The sequence below is a fragment of the Notothenia rossii genome (genome assembly GCF_949606895.1).
Source record: "Notothenia rossii genome assembly, chromosome: 5".
NCBI classification, from domain to species: domain Eukaryota; kingdom Metazoa; phylum Chordata; class Actinopteri; order Perciformes; family Nototheniidae; genus Notothenia; species Notothenia rossii.
Genome location: NC_136903.1, coordinates 28,073,355 through 28,094,392, shown reverse-complemented (window position 1 = coordinate 28,094,392; position 21,038 = coordinate 28,073,355). Strand labels below are relative to the sequence as shown.

General features: G+C 40.6%; 1 protein-coding gene across 2 annotated transcripts in view; it reads right to left on the bottom strand.

The window, feature by feature from the left end:
- The window catches only part of LOC307040443 (guanine nucleotide-binding protein G(o) subunit alpha), a 149,825-nt gene extending 131,318 nt beyond the window's left edge, over positions 1–18,507 (bottom strand). Inside the window, exons 1-2 of one of the 2 annotated variants that reach the window (XM_079683277.1) lie at positions 17,753–18,507; positions 16,896–16,938 (exon numbers count right to left, since the gene is read on the bottom strand). In XM_079683277.1, coding sequence (XP_079539403.1) covers positions 16,896–16,938; positions 17,753–17,870 — 161 coding nt within the window. In that variant the 5' untranslated portion in view covers positions 17,871–18,507. The remainder of the gene's footprint in view (positions 1–16,895; positions 16,939–17,752) is intronic. The other variant, XM_079683276.1, reaches the window with a different exon arrangement.
- Positions 18,508–21,038: the final 2,531 nt, after the last annotated feature.

The following is a 21,038-nucleotide window of genomic DNA, read 5'->3' as shown; positions in this document are numbered from 1 at the left end:
GTTTCCGTTATGGCCTCGTGTGAACGAACAGGCTATACGAAAGAGAAAAGTTGCGGATACAACTGTTTGCGTTCTTGTGTAAACAGCACCTTAAAAAGCTGCTTTTTAAATGACCGGTGCTTTTTAAGAATGTTCTCTCTTTCTGCATTATGTTGCTTAAGTGGCAGGGTTGTTTGTTCACCACTGCAGCTGCCTTTAAAGAGTGCACTGTGGGGGAAATTATAGGCAACACAGCAGATATTAGCATCAGCCTGCGAGCTAAACCAGCCACCCAGATCGCCAGATTATATGCAATTAAGTAATGACAGCCACTCTTCAGCACCATTACCATGTGGGAACTGGTGTGAATCATACAGAACTTCAACATAGTTGAAGTTGACTTCTGGGGCGGGGGGGCCCAGAAGTCAATGTTTTTCTACATTTAATGACAAAAGCATTTTGATATGCCAGTGCTATATACCACTAAACAACATCATTACATCTACAATACAAGATGTATTGACAAGGAAACATTTACAAGTGTCCTCAGTTCTCCTAAAATGTAAAGTGAGTGCTTTTGGTGTGAATGTGACAGTCATCAGACAGTGGCATTTACATTTTATCTCATCAATGTAAGTGAATTATAAAGCAATGCAATACAGAAGGTCAGCATCTCTGAACACCATAAACAACAAATGCTAGATAAAAAAACAAGCAACCAAAACACTAAAAAAGGACCTTGTTATCAATTTATAAAACATTCAAATTTGTTGTATGTGCTTTAGACTTAGCACACACACATTGTATTGAACACAACATGCCTGCCGGCTCTCACCTTCCTATATTCCATTTTTCCTCACTCATATTTATCATTACACCTACTCATGTTAAACACAGAGTCACTATTTCTGTTCTGCCTTGTTGCTAGCTTACCACTGTTTGTCCCGGCACACACACACAAACAAAACCCTGTGTGATTGGTGCTTTATCGCTATGCTGTGCATCCACTCACTTTGTGGTCTTTGTCGACATAGCTCTTAGTTGTGACAAAGTGCACGCTGACCGACTCCTGTCCACATAGCCGGGCACAGTTACTTACGCTGTGTGTGCGTGTGTTTTACAGCAAGTGCTAAGAGTGAAGGAGAAAAAGGGGATGGACAAGTAATGGGTGATAATGGATTTGAGAGACAGTATGAGAGGATAGGGAGATAATCAGACAAATAAGCTATAAATAACCAAAGGTGTCAGTAATCCATCCCGCCCGCCCACCCGCCCACCCACCCACCCACCCACCCACCCACCCACCCACACACACACACACACACACACACACACACACACACACACACACACACACACACACACACACACACACACACACACACACACACACACACACACACACACACACACACACACACACACACACACACACACACACACACACACACACACACACACCTTGAGGTCAAGCAGCAACATCCTGATCTGAGCAACCACCTCTATGCTCTGGGCTCTTTTTTTATTTTCAAAACACCCATAACTGGTTTGTCGATTTACCACAAATTAAAGTAAGTAATCTATTGAATGGATGGCCATGAATATGGGGACACAAATGGACAGTTTCCAGAAGGTGTTTGCTGTGACTTTGCCATGCGCCATCGTGATGTGGACTTTTGCTGTTTTGAGTAACTGTTAGCACTGTCATTGTTAGCATGCTGATGGTAGCATTTAGCTAGTCTAAAGAGAGACACCATATTTTGTTTGTAGTATGATACATATTTTAGTCCAACTGATTTATAGACCAAATACATCGAGAGAGAAAATGATATCTAACAAAACTGGTCTTACAGTTGATAAATCCTTCTGATGCATTGGATCCATAAACACATGTTTAAGGGGCCCTATCATTTCCAGGTTCATCCTTCCAATTTGTGCCTCTACTGTGACATGTAGAGGCACATGTTGAGCATGTTAACAAAGCTCTTTAATTTGCTCATACTGCCTGTGCTGCAGCACCTCTTTTCACACTCTGTCTGAAACCAGAGCCCAGTCTGCTCCGATTGGTTAGCCAGCCGAAACTCCCTCTGGAGGTAACTTTGGGATTTTAGCCTTTGCAGACTATTTCCATGTACTACAACCTATATAACACACAACAGGAAAGCACTAACAGTCTGGATTACAATCTAGTGGAAAAAGTGAAACCCATTCACCTCCACATTTGCTTATATATTCAATAATAAGTAAAAAGGATAAGGAAAAAAAGCCAGTGTTGTAAGCCTGAAAAATGGGTTAGGCACATCATTTCCACTGAGACAGGTAGATTAGGAGTTTCCGCCGCTGTTCACTTTTTGAGTCTAACAATGAATCCCCTGATTGAGAGGAGTCCTGGCTCCAGGTTCGGTCATGTGCTGATGGAGCGCTCCTTGCCAAGGGACACAGTCTGCTTCACACAAGTTCAGAGGGCATGTTAGGAGCTGCACACACCCAGACAGACAGGAGAACAGAATAATTACACTTCAGTATTACATCTGGGAAGACCTCATTAAATCGCTCTGCCATTACCTCTCTGCTCCACTGTCACATGTTATCTCTATCTGCCTCTCTCCTCTGCCAAGTTCTCTTTCATCCCTTATTCCTGTGCGCCCCCCTATCTCACTCTCTGTACATTTCATACCTAACATCAAACTTGTTCCCAGTCAGTCTCTCCCACTTCCTGCCATCTTGTATTTTTATCCTAATGTTGTCTTCTTCTTTACTCTTCTCCCCTCATTTCCTTCCCTTTTCCATTAAACACAGCATTGCACCTTCTCTCCCTCCCCAACGTTTGATTTCTACAGGGAAACACAGGTGCGTGTGTACACAACCCACATGCACATGACACCTGCACACAGTTGCAGAGAGTGCAGTGTCCTCATTACTGTTGCCTAATTTAACAGTTGGGGAACAACAGCTGCACTAAAGAGTCACACCCAAAATCTTGTGGTTCAATTATTATTTGCTGGATTTTATTTTTAATTCTAAACTCAGTCAAAGTATTGTCTGGAAAACCATAGGATTAGGGTCCTTTCACACCTCATTACTAGGCTATGCTGGTAAATGTGTGTCCCCTTTGTAGATGCTCCAACTATAAAAAGGAACCAATTTGTGGTAATCATAGGTATAAGTATTTTTGTTGTACAGTATACAGTAGCCATGATGATACATGAGCATGCTCTATATATATATATATATATATATATATATATAGGGGTGCACCGAATGGGAAATTCTTGGCCGAAACCGATACCGAAAATAGGAAACAGTTGGCCGAAAACAGAATGCCGAAAGGCCGAAAATGATTAATAGAAATATATATATATATATATATATATATATATATATATATATATATATATATATATAATGTATACATTTTTTACCAATGTTGTTCAGCTGCCTGATTATGGAAAAATAAATGATTATGGCAAAACTTAACTTAAATAATAATCACTATTATGGGTCCATAAAACATTTATTCAGCACTTTTGAATGCATACAGTACATTAATTCCAAGTCAAGTGCATTTTCTTTTCTCTGTAGGATAACTACAACAAAGTGCATTCAGAACAAAGCCAAGGTGCTTTAAACCTGCATAAACATCTAGGCCAGTAGGCCTACAACAAAATGGTGTAAATAAAGACTGTAACAGCCAGGCCTTCAACAACAACAAATGCACCTATAAGTGCATGCATACAAATGTGCAAACTGGATAAATCCACATGAATGAAACTATTTACAAATGAAATTACAATTGAATTTCAAGAATCTGTAAATAAGGCTGTCTGTCCTCATAAGCAAAGTAGTAAAAATTGTATAAAGATACATAAAAGGTGAAAACTGGATACAAAATCCACAATCAATTACAAATTAAATTACAATTTCAAGAATCTGCAAATAAGGTGGTCTTTCCTCATGAGCAATGTAAACAACATTGTATCATTTCGATACCAAAAGTACAATATATTGAACACTGTGCTGCTGTCATTTCCCCCTAATGATAACCTGAGGTGGTGAATTATAACTCACAATGAAAATTGTTCAGGAAAGTGGGTATAGAGTAGACATGTAGAACTAGATAAGCTTAGGATAAGCCAGCCTTGTCTACTTATTAAGGAAAAGTGGGAGGTTCTTTTTAATGAACATTAGCTTCTCTGCTTTATCAGCCATAAGTCTGTTCCTCTTCTCATCAAGCACATGAGAGGCAGCGCTGAACAGTCTCTCGCTGTGCCGTGCTTGTCGCCGTGTTTTGATTACGTCATCACAACAACACGTTAGCTTACCAACGTAACCCTGTTCTCTCACATTCGGTGATATTTTTTCGGTGCTAGGCCGAAAGGGCCTTTTTAACCATTTTCGGCCGATAATTTTCGGCGACCGAATATTCGGTGCATCCCTATATATATATATATATATATATATCGAATATTCGGTGCATCCCTATATATATATATATATATATATATATGTAACAAGTTCCCACTAGATCCTTCCAATCACACCACTTTGCTTCCACTGTCAAGTGTCTGTTTGCTATTTTTTAAAGCATGTAGAATTAAGCAATGATGACAATTACTGATTCTCTTCTCAGAAAAAATTTGAACCAAATCCTCCACCCAGTGGCAGTTCTACGGGGTGGCACGGGGTGGCAGCTGCCACCTCAGAAAAATGCCTTGCCACCCCAGCTGCCACCCCAGTTGGCAGCTTTGTTTTGAAAGAAAAGTTGTGGCTCATCGGACATTTATGAGAGAAAATCTCTAATGTCCGAGTGCAAGTGAATGCAGCAGAAGACGCAAGCCTTGTAACCCCTCCCCCCCCCCCTGGCGCGAGCTTGGAAATATGATTGGCGGCGATTTCATTTGAACGGGAGGACAGCGCAAAACGAGAAGCATTTCGGATACAAGTAGACAGAAGGAATGAGGTATTTGCGGTCAGGGTATGGCTGGGGTAGGTTACAGCCATACCAATAAATGGCTTAGCCCCACCATGAACAAGGATGTTAAAGTAAGCAAAATAAAGTCTGCCAACTCGCAGAGTAAATTGCACAGACAGCAGTTAGTAAGATTGATTTCAGTAGCCACTTGTCTGGAAATACCAAAGACTAGAAACGGTTTTGAAAACTTTTGTCACGTAGTGATCGTCTTCTCACTAGAACATCTTTGATAATGTCTTCTGGCCAATCAGAATCACGATAACGGCGTGGTGTTGTTACAGGAAGTCCCGACGGAGAATACTTTTGCTGTAGTACATCTCTATATACATCGGTACAACATTACGTGTTGATAGAAATCAACACGTAATGAAATAAGACCCCACGGTTTGATGATCGATAGGTGTGTGGGTTGTCTTTCATTTTGACACACAGAACAATGGGGGCTATCCACCCTTATCCACAAGGTAAAGTAATTCACACAGCCCCTTCCCTCTCCTCTCTGTGAGGAGCAGCAGGTTCAGCTTTCAGAACAAAGTAACATAAACTAAAATGGCATTCATTTTTTTAAATATGTCGTGGAGTAATAGATTTATTTATTTTTCTTCTCAAGAGAGTACCAGAATGTGTATTTTATGTTAGTATTTCAAAAAATCTCCTGGGGGAGAATCCCCCCCAGACCCCCCTGCAGGGGTTGGGGTTTCAGCATGTCAACTCTTTCACCTCTGTGGAAATTGCAGGATTGGCTCCAGGTCGCCTTTTTTATTTACTACAAGACAAATGTGCCTTTTTATTTCATACAGTTCAATTTGGCTTGAGAAAGGGAAATAATCTAAACCTCACGCGTGGCGTTTCACTGTCAAGGGGAGCGTGTATGTAATTACATTGCAAATCCTGACTTGAGCCCCACCACTGTATGAGTTAGCCCTACCACAGATTACCCAACACAAATACTCTGGCGCCGCAACTGTTTGCGGTCTACTATGACAGAGAAGAGCCTGTCAAGTTTGGCTGTACTCAGCATTGAATCAAAACGCACCATAGCTTTAAATCTTATTAAGTTTGTGTGGCGTTTTGCTGATTAAGATGGTAATCGCCACATTCAGCTGTTATAGGCATGCCAACTTGATGCTCTGCTCACGGATGAGTCGATGAGAATAATAAACTGTTTAAGAAGATGACCTTACATGTGTAAATACATGTTTCTTCTTTGTGGGGGTCTGCCCCCAAAAAACCGTTTCAAGTCCTGAGAAAGACAAATACGACGGTGTGTAAAACTTCACTGCCCAGCCCAAAAAAAGTTACCACTTTGATTTAACTAGGCGAGTAGGTACGGGCATTCCACTGGATAATAACTGCAGCGATGTATGTTTTAGCTGAATACACGTTTTTTGAACCCTAACTGATGCAGTTAGTCATTTCTTTAATGTTTGTTCTTTCTGATGTAAAGTCAAGGTTGTAACTGTTTGCAATAAAGTTGTAGTAATTACTGGTCTTTCAAATTTGAAGGAGGGTGAGCAAGCATCTTGAGGAACGTTCATCATAAACTCCTCAAAAAATATAGTTTATTTAATAATAACACTGAATATGTGAATCATAACAGTGATTGACAGCTGATAGGAATAATATGATTGTTAATATTATCATATTCATACAGACACACATCGATGAGACAGTTAATTAATGTACTTATTGCAGCAGTCTGCATATTTGGTACCCCTGCTGGTCTAAGAGTTAAACCAACTCATTCACTTAAAATTCATTAAATTACGTGTGCCACCTTATATATTTATATTTAAGGCTTTACTGATGTGCCACAATAATCTCACCTAATGTTATTGAGTTAAAATATCAATATTGTGCCTTTCCAAGTTAACATTGATTGATATGACTGCGATTAAATCAGCATATACTTCTGCCAGGGGATGCCACCCCTGAAATTCTCCTGCCACCCCATGAATATTTGTCTAGTTCCGCCCCTGCCTCCACCTAGCTACTTTGAAAAAGTAATGTTCTTTGTTCTGAGGATTTTGTCACTTTAACATTTTGAAGAGTGTAGGGTTCAAAAAATGTTTTGCCGTTTAAATGACATTTCTAATTAGACTTAGGTCATTTGAGGATGCAAGACCATGTAGGTTTTTCCTAACTTAGAGACCTTGAACAATCTTGGCTACAACCACATGTTGTACCCCTCTGTTGCCAGTAGACTCCAATAGGAACATATAAATGTCCCTTGTGAGATGCAACAAAAACATTCCAAGTACAATTTCTATCAAAATTCCTTAGAGCATTAGAGGAAAGTATGCTTACATAAAGTCATATAAAAAGGCTCATTTTCTGCATTTCAAGATGACAGTACAATTGTGGGAAGTGGTTGCTCCATGAGAAGTTGACAACATCAATGTTGTAGCCTGTATAAGGTCAACATGCAATGTAAGGCATTTGTAAGTTGAGGATTCCTCCAGACTGTAAGAAGGAATGGGATTTAGGTTTAATCAGGTCGTCGCAGATACAAGGGCGAAATGTAATTATTCAGTTCTCTTGTCTTCCCCTGTGTCAATATGAATTACTCACTCTGAAGGATTTAACCAAGGAAAGCCCAGTCATCTAGTGGTAACAGACAAATGGGGCCTTCCTGCATTCAACCGCCAGATAAATGGCTCTAGTATTGCTGAGTCACAGCGAAGCACTCCTAAAGTGGAGGCTAAGGCTATCAAATACAAATGCCTACTTAATTATTGACAACTGTTGGATATATTACTAATAAAATGTTAAACAGAGACTAATGAAAAGGAAGAGAATAACTTATGTTAATTTTTTCATGTAGACAATCATCAATTAAAAACTTTAATGCGCAGAATACAATGATTTATGATAGGGATGTCCCGATCACCCTTTTTTGCTCCCGCTCCGATTCCGATCATTTGATTTTGACAATCTGCCGATACCGATTTTTCCCGATCCGATCTTTATGCAATGCATTAAGAGAAAAAAGGTAACAACGCGATGAATTCAGCTATCTTGGCTGTTATGTTTTTGGCCTTTCACTGTTCTGGGGCAGTTTCTCTTTCCTTTTAAAAGTCTCTGAAAGTGTTGGTTGTTTCAGTATCGTTACCTGAGTGGCCACTGTGTACTCGTCGTGTTGCTGTTTGTTTTTGTTTCTCAGGTGGCGTATTAGATTGGTCGTGTTGAACGTAGCTCTGTTCTTTCCACCATGCGGAACCTCCGCCTTGCAAACATTGCATCTGGCTGTTACACTGCCTTCGCTTTCAATTTCATAATACTTCCAAACTCCTGACATATTCTCTGTCCCGACTCACCAGCTGAACGTAGCCTCTCGTTAGCTTACTGCTACTGTTAGACACTGCGCCCTGCCCACTCTGTTGCCAGATTGGAGAGAAATAAGCAACCAGGTCTATGAAAACAAGCCCAAAAGAAGCAACACATACATGATGTTGTGTCATTTTAAACCAAAACGAAGGCCTCAGGATGACTTTAAGACGTGAACATGGTCCTTTTAGTTTTGTAACATTAAATAAAATAATAAAAATATTTTTATATCGGGAAATCCCGATCCCCGATTTTTTTCTCCCGATTCCGATCTTTTGAAAATCACGTGATCTGCTCCGATCCCCGATCATGTGATCGGATCGGGACATCTCTAATTTATGACTTAATATTTGTTTAAAATATGATATTCCCAACCACCTCAACCATTGCTCAGTGCAAATAAAGAGATGCTAGCATGATACCACGCTAAACTTAGCCATGTAACTGCTTAACACTAGCATGTTACCAGGTGAGGGGTTTATCTTATTTAGACAGTGGAAAAATAATAAAAATATATAATCCAAGAATCCACTCGATAGGTTTTGGGGATTTAGAAACGCTGACAAATACAAACACCTGAATGACGTAATGTGAAGCAATGCAATAGCCACACTGTCTCTAAATATTGACTATAACTTCAGTTGCTTTTGTTTTGAATCAACCCTGAAGCTGTACTTTGTGGACCAGTGTATATTTTTAACACTTTGTCCACATGATTTACATACTGCAGGCTGCCTGAAGGGAAGACCTCAGGGAAACCTTGCATTACAATACAATCTAATGGAACATCTCACACCCAGATGCAAAAATGATATTCATGATATTGGATTGAAACCGGTCCAGCAAGGTTAGTAGTAGCCTGTGCTGTATGGAGAAGAAGAGTATATTTTTTTCTGTCCTCACTTGGTGTGATACTGACACATAAATAAAAGCAAGAATTCAAACATACTCTTCCAGCTACAAACCCAGCCACAGTCCTCATCAGCTGACTTTCTATCAGCTGAGTGTAGTCACTGTAACAAGTCTCCTTTGTCTCGCAAAGCACTGAACTGACGTAAAATCTGCCAAAGAGGTCTAACACAAAAAACACGCTCCCACAACTGAATCAACTTATCCACACAAAACAGCCAAATGGTGTGAATGTGTACAGGCATGCACACCCGCACGCACAACTTCCTCCAACAAAAGACCTTTGTTTTTTCATGAGAAGCCCTGATTAGCGCGTGGACCACACACACACACAATCGCATTGACCTGGTCTGATACAACTCTGCAGACCATGAAAAAGAGCAGACGTAGCTTGGAGCGAAAACGGTTTTTCATATAAGCAAAAAATAATGACAGAGAAAGAGAACAAGGAAGGGTATTGATGTAGGGACAGAATAATGTGCTCTATATTCAAAGCAAATGTTGAGTTACCACCAAAAACTTATACTGTATGGACATTGATAGGTAGGCTGAAACGTGGCCCTCTACACCTTTATTAGCAGTGCTGCTTTTAGCAAGAATATATACACTGAACAAAAATATAAACGCAACACTTTTGTTTTTGCTCCCATTTTTCATGAGATGAACTCAAAGATCTAAAACATTTACTACATACACATACACAAAATAACTATTTCTCTCATATTGTTCACAAATCTGAAAAAATCTGTGATAGTGAGCACTTCTCCTTTGCCGAGTTAATCCATCCCACCTCACAGGTGTGGCATATCAAGATGCTGATTAGACAGCATGATTATTGCACAGGTGTGCCTTAGGCTGGCCACAATAAAAGGCCACTCTGAAACGTGCAGTTTTGCTTTATTGGGGGGTCTGGGGGGGTCCGAAAACCAGTCAGTATCTGGTGTGAGGATTAGGGTTAGGGTTAGGGTTAGGGCAATGTTGTGAATCGAGTAGCCCATGGTGGTGGTGGTGGGGTTATGGTATGGGCAGGAGTATGGTATGGGCAGGCGTATGTTATGGACGATGAACACAGGCCACTCGATTCACAACATGACCCTAACCCTAACCCTCACAGCAGATACTGACTGGTTTTCGGACCCCCCCAGACCCCCCCAATAAAGCAAAACTGCACGTTTCAGAGTGGCCTTTTATTGTGGCCAGCCTAAGGCACACCTGTGCAATAATCATGCTGTCTAATCAGCATCTTGATATGCCACACCTGTGAGGTGGGATGGATTATCTCGGCAAAGGAGAAGTGCTCACTATCACAGATTTTTTCAGATTTGTGAACAATATTTGAGAGAAATGGTTATTTTGTGTATGTAGAAAATATTTTAGATCTTGGAGTTCATCTCATGAAAAATGGGACCAAAAACAAAAGTGTTGCGTTTATATTTTTGTTCAGTGTATATATAAGCTTTCAACTGTAATTAAACCTGCTTTGACTGCGTAAAGTTTTGGAAAGTCCAAAGAAAGACGTGTATCTGTCGAAAGAAGAAACAAGCACACAATGAAATGCTAACCTAAAAACAGCTAATGTTTGGCATATGGGACATTGTTTTGTGTTGCAGAACAAAACGTCCAAATCTCTTATGCTTGTATTAACCACAAACCTTATTTAAAGTGAAGTATAATGCTAATTCCTGTACCACTCTATTAAGACGGTCTGTGTGTGAGTCTAAGTGTACTTTGATAAATATTGTTTGGTGGACTGCTGCTCATTTACAAAACGCAAATAGGAGTCAAATGCTGAATACATACAATGTTATCAGAGACTGCTTGGTCGTGACAGCACACACACGCAAACAGCTATCATGAGATGCTTCCTTGCTGTTATTTCACAACTCACTGAGGCAGCCAATCAAATCATTCAGGGGATGAACACGCCCACGGCTACATTTAACCAATGAAGGGTGACTCTGGCTGACGGACTGTTTCAGACGACCAGTTACAAACTGTCTCTTCATGCAACACTTGAGTTGGTGTCGATATGAACACCAACTCATATCGACCCCCCCCCCCCCCCCCCACGGCTGTTACCCCTCCCTCTCTTTTTCTTTCTCTCCTTGTGTCTACCAATCCCAGGATAATTATATTAATAATTATCAAGGAGAACAGGGTCCAGAAGAGGAGTACCCTTTGCACCTTGTCAACCATGTCCCTGTCTCCCTTTGTCACTTCCTCTAGGTTGCCTAATAAGTGAGAAAATGTTATTTCACTTGCCAATCTCATCTGAAGCTCAAAATGGCTTTGCTCCCCTCCTTTTTGTCTCCCGTAACTCAATCACACTTATCCTCCCCTCACCCTCTCCCCCCTGCCGTTTCTTTCCGCATTCCCACATCACTATACCCTTCATTGAAATAAATAAATAATTGTCCTCCCTGTTAGCTTTGCTGGGTGTTCTTTTTTCCCTCTGTTCCCCGAGTAGTTTAGCCTCTTTTTTTAATCCACCACTTCATTCTTTATCACTCCTCCCTTTCCGTATTTCCACCACTTTCAACAAACTTCCTATTTTCTCTAGTGGAGTCCTTTCTAAGCCAACTTAGAGACTGCTCTTCTCTTTCTTTCCATCTATTAACGCCCACTCTCCCTCTGCCTTTCTGCATAAAACACCAGCTTTTCTTCCTCCATCTTCCTCCCCCTTTTATTCTCCTCTTCTGATGCTTAAACCCAATTATCTCCTGTTCTAGAGAAACCACACACACGGTGGGAACAGCCTGTGGGAAGCAGTGCAGCCGTGAGGGTCGGACGGCGTTTGTTCTCCCTCCGGCCAGTCGCCTCCGATCATGTCCGCATGGCACAAACACACGTACATTGTAGGAGAGAGCCAGGTATGAAGGAACAAGATGAAGCAGAGGGCGTGAAGCTCCATATATTATATGCTCAAATTCTAATTCCAGAGACATTGTTTAATATTTATTGAAAAAATTCTGCATACAGCTAATTGTAGAAAGTTGTTTTAGTCTTATTCGATGGGCTACAATGAGCAAATTATGAATGTTTGTGATTTACATAAAGAACGATCCATGTGACTTGACTCATGCATTCTAATCATTTATAAATTGCTGTCCTGTGTGTTGGTATAAATGAGTAAGTGTGTTATGCTTCTTCATTTGTAGTTCACTGTCTATTGGTGCTATTCAGCGCCGGTGAACATCAGACGGGATAAAAACACATGCAGTTTACAGGTTGTTTTATATGGGCTGTAAATTGTTAACAATGTCAGGAAGACTGACTGTGCTCATATTCTCAAACGGGCTTCTTTGTGTCATTTCAAGCATATTTACTTCCCTCCTTATTGTGAATCATTTAAATTAGGACTCTATAACTTGATTGGAATTTAAAGGAGACCACAGAAAATGATATATATAGTTTGAGATATCCTAACTTTTAATACCGTATAGTTTTGAATCCTGAAGCCTACATCTCCCATAATGCAACTTGATAGCATTGTTGATTAGACTTTTACTGTTTGGAAAACGCCCATGTCTTTAACATGCAATGCCTGAGTTTGTTAGGCACATTTCCGATTATATATTTGTTACCACCAAGCCAAGGTCGAGATCATCATTTGGGTTATTTTTAACTTGAGGGTACTCCCAACAGAGCCATTATGCAGCTGTTTTTGCAGTATCAACCACGACAAGTAAACCTGGAGCTATTCCTTTAAAAAATAACCCAATAATTGAAAAAACAACAAGGCCTTACGAATATCCAGCTCAGTGGCTGGTTCTAAGGACTTTGTCAGAGCCTAGCACACACATCTCACACATCAATGAAAAGAACAAAAGGGAGGGGGCCGCACTTGGATCTCTAATCCTTCCCCCACTTTTTATAATGGCTGTGCCAAAGGGTGGCTTCCTTGGTTCAGTTCAATTAAGTGTTGCAGGAATGAGTCCTAAACCCAGAAACTAGTCAGCATTTCAATTTTTTTAATTAGTCTATTAGTTGAACCTCCATGCTCCGTCTGTGCGGTGCACTGTGACTTATGGCTTTCTACATGTAACACTTAATTAAATATTTAAAAAGGTACATTATTTCAGTTTTATTTTATATTGTGTGTGTGAAGCACAACGTACCATGCTGATATAATAACGTTATTTGTCACCCTTTAAAACTGAAACCATTTTAGGAGATACAAATAAATAAATAATATTAATAATCATAATGTATCATATACGTGTTACGATTAGTCGACCAATTGCCTAAATTGATGGCGATTGGTCGACTAGAAACATCTTTAGTTGAGGGCAGCCCTAGTGTAATGTACTCATACTTTCCTATAATAGTTTCCTTACAGACTCACACACATACAGTGAGCGCTGCTGAAGAGGTCAGTGTGCCAGCTGGGCAGCGAGTGAACCTTTGCACCCGTTTAAACACACACAGGTCCCATAAACAGATGGCCTTGCACACACAAACACCAAGCACACCTCCATGCAGGAGATAAAGGTATGTTGTTAACACATGACCAAAAGTCTCTTGGCTTGCTACACTCCTTTATAGGCCATCATGTATATATAGACAACATACACAACCCAGTCTTTCACATGTTTCTCTTGCTAAACATCCTTTAAACTTGCATTTTCTACAGTATTGTAAACAGCGCTTCATATTACCACTGACTGACCACACACACACACACACACACACACACACACACACACACACACACACACACACACACACACACACACACACACACACACACACACACACACACACACACACACACACACACACACACACACACACACACACACACACACACACACACACACACACACACACACACACACACACACACACACACACACACACACACACACACACACACACACACACACACACACACACACACACACACACACACACACACACACACACACACACACACACACACACACACACACACACACACACCAAATCTAATCAACTCATCTCTGTCTGAGGAAGGCAAACACACCCACACACACACACAATTGGTCACTTGAGCACGCTCCAGATGTTCAAAGCGCTGTGAAAGAAAATGCAGTTAAGGGCTTTCCACTGCTCGGATGCGGTTCCGGAAATAGCAGAGCGTCTCTGAACAGGAACGTAAAGGCTTCCCTACAGGGCGATGTCCACCACTTGAAAAGCAGCTTCCCACTCTATGATATCATATTCCCTTTGAATAGAAGGACTAACACTAGAACATATTGTGAAAAATACACGTAAAGGCTCAAATGGCACCACTACAGCAATTATTCCAGTTTACAAAGACAGAAAGGTTCTCCTGCATTAGTTGAACATGTGTGCCAAGTCTATGACATCATCACAGGGGGAGGGGGCGTTGCACACCATTATTTTCTTTTTTAAGGCACATTGCATCACAATGATTTCTATAATGGCCCTTAAGAATCATGCAGGGCGTATTCAATCAAATGATACTTTTTAAACAGTTAACAGAGAATGTGTTCTGCCAGATGCAGTCCCAACAAATCATGTATAGCAAGAATAGCTCCTAGGGTGTTCTCAAACAGAAACACGGAGGTGGAATAATTTAAACAAGTAAGCGTGGTGTGAACAAGCTGAAAGAAAATTGGCTCTCTTTCTGTCAGGAAATACTGTCAAATGAATAGTATACAGTACACCCATCTTTTGTATGCATAATAGCTGGAATATTAGTATAATATTGGTGAGCCTGAGTGAACTAACAAAGCCACATATTAATATTATTTAATGTGTGATTTCCTACAGTGAAATTAAATCAAGAGTGAAGTTGCTCCCAAGGTAATGACCTATCATATACAGTATATGCTTAATGAACCCACTGGGAGCATTGGTCAGTGTGCAGAATGTGCTGTGCTGCTGGAATGACCATATTAACAGCTGAGAATCAGGCTCATCTGGATCCAATGAATCGTGTCCTCATGTGATATGTCATATAAGACCACAACCAAAGCCTATTATCGGCTAAAATGCACTCAGCTGTCTGTAAAATGAAGCAGCAGAGGAGATTCAAGAGAAACCATATGTCACCACTGCCCGGATTACAGATAAATGACGGAGAGGGGTTAAAGTACAGTACGGTTCTGTAAATCCTGTAAATATATTATAGGATTATTGCAATGATATAGTAAATTCAAAAATACTATTAAAGTCGCAATGAGTTTTACACTAAGCACCACAAACAAGTCCCTAATAACCCTAACCCTGAGAGGACACTGTAATGATACCGCAGGAGGGAAAAAAAATACAACTTTAATTACTGCTAAGTGCCACAGGTACACATTATGTCTCTACAGGGGTAAGGCAGGAGCACTGAGGTTGGATTTGATCAGAGCCCTATGGGATAGCCATATTAGTAAGAAGACATTAGACACAGACACCAACAGGCCACATGGTATTGTGGTACTAGTTCTGTAACGGTAGAGGATGTTCTATCATCCTTTCCTTTTTGTCAAACTGTATCCTAACACCGTTCAACTGAAGTTGCGTATATCTGTGGCTAAACTTCATATAAATATAATGTATGACAGAATCAGCCAAATATGTCAATTAGCTGAGTGAAAGAAGAAAAAAACCTACTTAATGGCAGGACCCACTCCCTCTGAGCAGTCAGGCAGACCATAACCCCAAAACCGAGTTACATATTGAATCAACAATTATGTTTACCATTAAACCTTTTTTAAAAGTATTGTTTTTCACGACCAATAATCAAAAAACATCCAGTTGGCAATAACTGTACACACAAGAACATAGTAAGTCATCACATTATAGAAGCTGGACCCATAAGCCTTTGGTACAATTGCTAAAAAGAAAATACTAAAACGATACAGCCTAATAGATTCTCTAAAGATATGTCAAATATTTTCCTCCCGAAACAACAAATCAATAAAAGGATTGTAGCATACTGTACAGTAACACTGTCGTGGCAGAGTAGGATTTGGTCACCCAGATTTTGTCAGTAATGATCACTCATTCGGGAATATTATTGTAAGTAAGGTATAAACCTACATTATATATGCATTTTAGCAGCATTAAAGTGAACAGAATTCGTACAAGTGTGTAATGTGAGGTTGCCTCAACACCTGAGTCCGAAGGAGCAGATGTGGAGGAGGAAATCAAAGTAAATCAGAGGCAGTGTGGTCCTGCCCTTGAGCATTCATATCCTGACACTATGTGATATTGATTAAAGATTGCCCCTGTCCAAAACCCCGTTACCAATACTGAACCAAAGTGTGTGAGCATAACAAAGGAGAGTTTAAATTGATTATTGTCGTGACACCTTCAATTTGCTACAAGAGTACTATATATTTCCAACATGACCTGGTGAAATGGCCACACGTCAATTTAGTTAGGTTAGTTGACTTATCTTTGCAGCTTTAATAGACACATAGTCTAATGATAACAGACCATATCATACAACCATAGCAGTAGAGATATTCACTAATCACTACACATACTTTTTTCCATTCACCCAATTAGGCACATGACTCCGCCCACATAGAGCAACATCAGATGTTTGACAAGGTCATCCCGGGTTAATGTTTGGGCTGCTATAGGGTCAAAAACAATTTTAAAAAATGACACAGAATGACTGTGTGTCAGAAACAGAAAGAAAGAGTGAGAGAGGGACACACATACACTCCATAGGGTTATTAGACAGTGCTTTTTAGAGACTTACTTCATCTGTTTGACGATGGTGCTTTTCCCTGACTCTCCAGCCCCTGATGGATAAGAGACAAGAAGACAATGTAAACAGAGGGGTGTGTGTGTGTGTGTGTGTGTGTGTGTGTGTGTGTGTGTGTGTGTGTGTGTGTGTGTGTGTGTGTGTGTGTGTGTGTGTGTGTGTGTGTGTGTGTGTGTGTGTGTGTGTGTGTGTGTGTGTGTGTGATGGGGAGAATCAGCCTCCTAAAAACCTAAATGAATATGAAAAGCAGCAGCAGGGTGGAGATTGAAAGATGGAGAATTGGCTGCATCCTTTCTTCCTCAATGTGCTTCCCTTTTACTATTCCTTTCTATCCACCATCTTTCTAGTAAGTCAATCAAATAAATAATTCTACTTAAAGGCTAGTTTCCCACAGAGAATCAATGAATCAATCTCCCACCCCAAACCAATGATACAACACTGCCTGTGCTTGGGCCTCCACTGCTGCATAATGCCATTTTAAAGGCCCCCAATCGGTAGGTATCATAGATTGTCCACCTTGTACCCACTGATTCCTCAGAATTACAGTTAATCCACCTCTTTAATAAGAAAAACCTACCATAGCAGGTTGCTTCAACGTGATGTAATGAGCAGACAGGGTGTGTTTAGTATGGAGAAGGAAGCTAATCAATGCCCATGTATGGGATTTTGGCGTTGTTTTAATATCTTATGAGGGATGTCATGTATTTATGTATGTCCAGAACAATCTTCAGTAATGGATGGTAATTTTTTACCAGATGCTCACCCCCCCACACCACACCTTTCATCACCCCCGAAGGGTTTCATTTCTGCCGTGGCTCTACAGGCCCTACTGTGAGCAATTAAACTCTTACCGAGCAGAAGCAGTTTGACATCTTTGGCCATGGTGACTCCGTCCTCCTTCAGGTTTTTCTCGATGGCTTTGCTCCGATCCAGAGCCGCCCTTTCCTCTGCGCTCAGAGTACATCCCATGGTTAGAGAACACAGCTTGAAAGCGTAACCGAAACCTTGATCCAGAGAAAATTAAAACAATGAAAGATTGAACGAAGCGTGTGCGCGGAAACAACGCTGTTTGCAAATCCGTTTTTTCTTTTCTTGGTTGATTTCCTCCTTTTCTGCGCGGTGTCTTCGATCCCTCTTCCTCTCGCTCTCTGGGCAGCTCCCTCTCGCTCGCTCTCAAGCCAGGGGTACAGCTCCGTTAAAGCATTTAAATCACTTTGATCCACGGCGCGAACACAACTCGTTGTAGCCACCGCAGTTTCTCAAACGGGGTCTCGGTGGTGGGTTGTCCGTCCGCTCGTCCTCCGTCTCTACCTAAATCACGGTAACGGTTTTCTCCGCTCGTCGACAGTAGGCTCTGTGTTACTCGGCTGCGGCTCGCATCGTTTGATTCCAACACTGCTTCTCACGGCGGCGCACAGCGTACCTTCCTCCGTGTAGCTCCTCCGAGGCTGGCGGCGGGGACTCGCTCTGTAACTCTACTGCCTCCCGGTAGCTCCGGTAGGGGCTCGGTCGTCCGTTAGTTAATTCGTTCAATTGCAGGTTGCTGACGTCAGAACCGTGAAAAGAGAGAAGTGGGGAGAGAGGGAGCATCAACTCGAAGTGGCGCGGCCTGGTGGTTCAAAGTAGGCTTCCTTTAGAAGCTTTTTGTCCCAAAATTAGCTATATCAAACAGGTAGAAAGATATTAAACGCCGGTTAAATGTGGTTTAAAAATATAATTTAATCCTCAAATCACGTCATGAGATTACACAAAGTAAATGTGTAGGTTTTAGTTTAAAGTTCCTGATCTGCGCATGTATCGATTCTAGATTAATGTTATGCGGTCACAGGTGTGTACGTGACTCAGCCAATTAGAGTTTAGTAGGACATGAACAAATAGACCAAGATGTGTTACAGACATTATAATCCACGAAACTCATAGCCCACTATCTTTTTGTAGAATCAAATGGACATATTCTACACGGTTCACAAAACAAAAGGTTTATTCAATCCGTCTCAAAGTGGTCAAATGTAGCTTCTATTATAAACATAATTATTCAAGTATAATGCACTCTAATCTTGAGCTAGAATTACGTGTTCTCTGGCACATTATACACAACCATGGATGATGGATGATACAGCCAATGAATGCACACTAAAAATGTCAATATATGGCCACATTGACACCCTTCACTAGAAGATCCCTGTGTATCTGCATAACATCATCCATACGCAGTGGTTCTCAACTGGTGGGTCGCGACCCAAAAGTGGGTCGCAGACCCGTTTCGAGTGGGTCGCAGGTGTGAGTGAAGAAAAAAGTCAAACTTGTATTTTGAAGGCCCGATTTTCTAACGCTGTGCATGCAGTATGCGTTGGACTGGAAGTAGCCTACCGGAGACCATCAACGGTTTTGAAAACTTCTGTCGCATAGAGATCATCTTCTCAATAAAACATCTTTGCTGATGTTTTTTCGAGTCTTCTGACCAATTAGAATCAAGATTGTTACTGGAAGTCCCCACGGAGAATAACTTTGCAGTAGAACTATTCTTTATACATCCATGGGTGCAACTTCAGATACAAATGAACACGTAATGAAATATGACCCCCGGTCAGAACAATTGGAGCTATCTACCCTTACCCACAATTTAAAGTAATTCACACACACTATCTCCTCTTTACTCTTCTCTCTGTGTGGAGCAGCAAGTGCAGCTGCCAGAACAAATAGATTTATTTATTCTCTTCTCAGAGTGTACCAGAATGCTTATATGTTAGTATTTCTAAAAATCTCTCGGGGGAGAATCCTCCCAGACCCCCCTTCTGGGGTTGGGTTTTCAGCATGTGCCTTTTTGTGTTATACTGTTCAGCTTTGATTCCATCATCTCATTAAACCTTTTTTAAAAGCGTACTTTTGTTCTACGAAGGGATATAAGGGATATATGCACTGTACTTAACTTTAATTAATATTGTATGCTGAAAAGCGTATTACTGCACCATTTTTTGTTGAATAGATTTGAGTGGTTTGAAATTTCGGGTAGCGATCTATTGACAAAGGAAAAAGTGGGTCCCGAGGCCTGACCAGTTGAGAACCACTGATCTATAGTGTCTTCAATTGGCTTACAAAATGTATTTCTGTTACAGTAATGTCATCCAATGATGACACTGCTAATTCTCTTTACATCACACCACTAGTGCAGTGGTTCCCAACCTTTTTTCCCAAGAGCCCCCCCAAATGACTCCTGTTGGAAGTTGCGCCCCCCCCCACACACACACACACACACACGCAACAGCGGTAATTAAAGTTTAAAAGTCTCAAAAATGTTACAACTACTGTCACAAACTGGATGAATGTGAAGTATTTTGTTAAAGGAGAATGAAAGCGTAATTAAGGAGCACTATTGGAGTGACTTTGATGGTTATTGGACTCAGGGTTAATTCATTTGGATTCCCGCTGTATAAAGAAATTAAAGGACGCCGCAAGTGGAAACAATTCACAAAGGGATGAAACTGTTTAAAACACATGCTCAAAGTAAGACGGATTTTGACGATGTGTTTATGTGGATTCAAAAGTCGTAAATAATCTACAAAATGGAGGAGACCGATCTGATCGGAGCAACTGTGACAAATAATCCAACTGAAACCGGCATGGACAATATATGTTTTAAAAATGTGCTTATCCAGAAAAGCCTGGTTTGGACACTTTACAGGCAGAAGAAACATTTCTATTAAAGAAAGAATTATACATTTCTGTCTTTTTATGCCTTTATTAGCTACTAACTTGAATTTTTATTCAAATTAATTAATTAATTATTTTTTATATTTTATTGTAATGTACTGTAGAGACAAGGCTTTTAGTGACAATCATGTATTGCTTTACAATTGTATGTAAACAAAAATATATATATAACATTTTTTTTTGAAAGTCTAAATATGATATTTGGCCTCAAATCATCTGAGGCCTGGCGCCCCCTCTGCGATCTTTGGCGCCCCCCAGGTTGGGAACCACTGCACTAGTGGGTAAATCTTAAAAATGTATGTGATGTACCTTTTGAATCTCCCACCAACCTGCACCTTGATTAAGACTCGAATCCTATTGTGAAACCTGACTTTGGTATGACATTTATAAACAGGGCTATGGGTGTGTTTAATCACTTTGTTATTG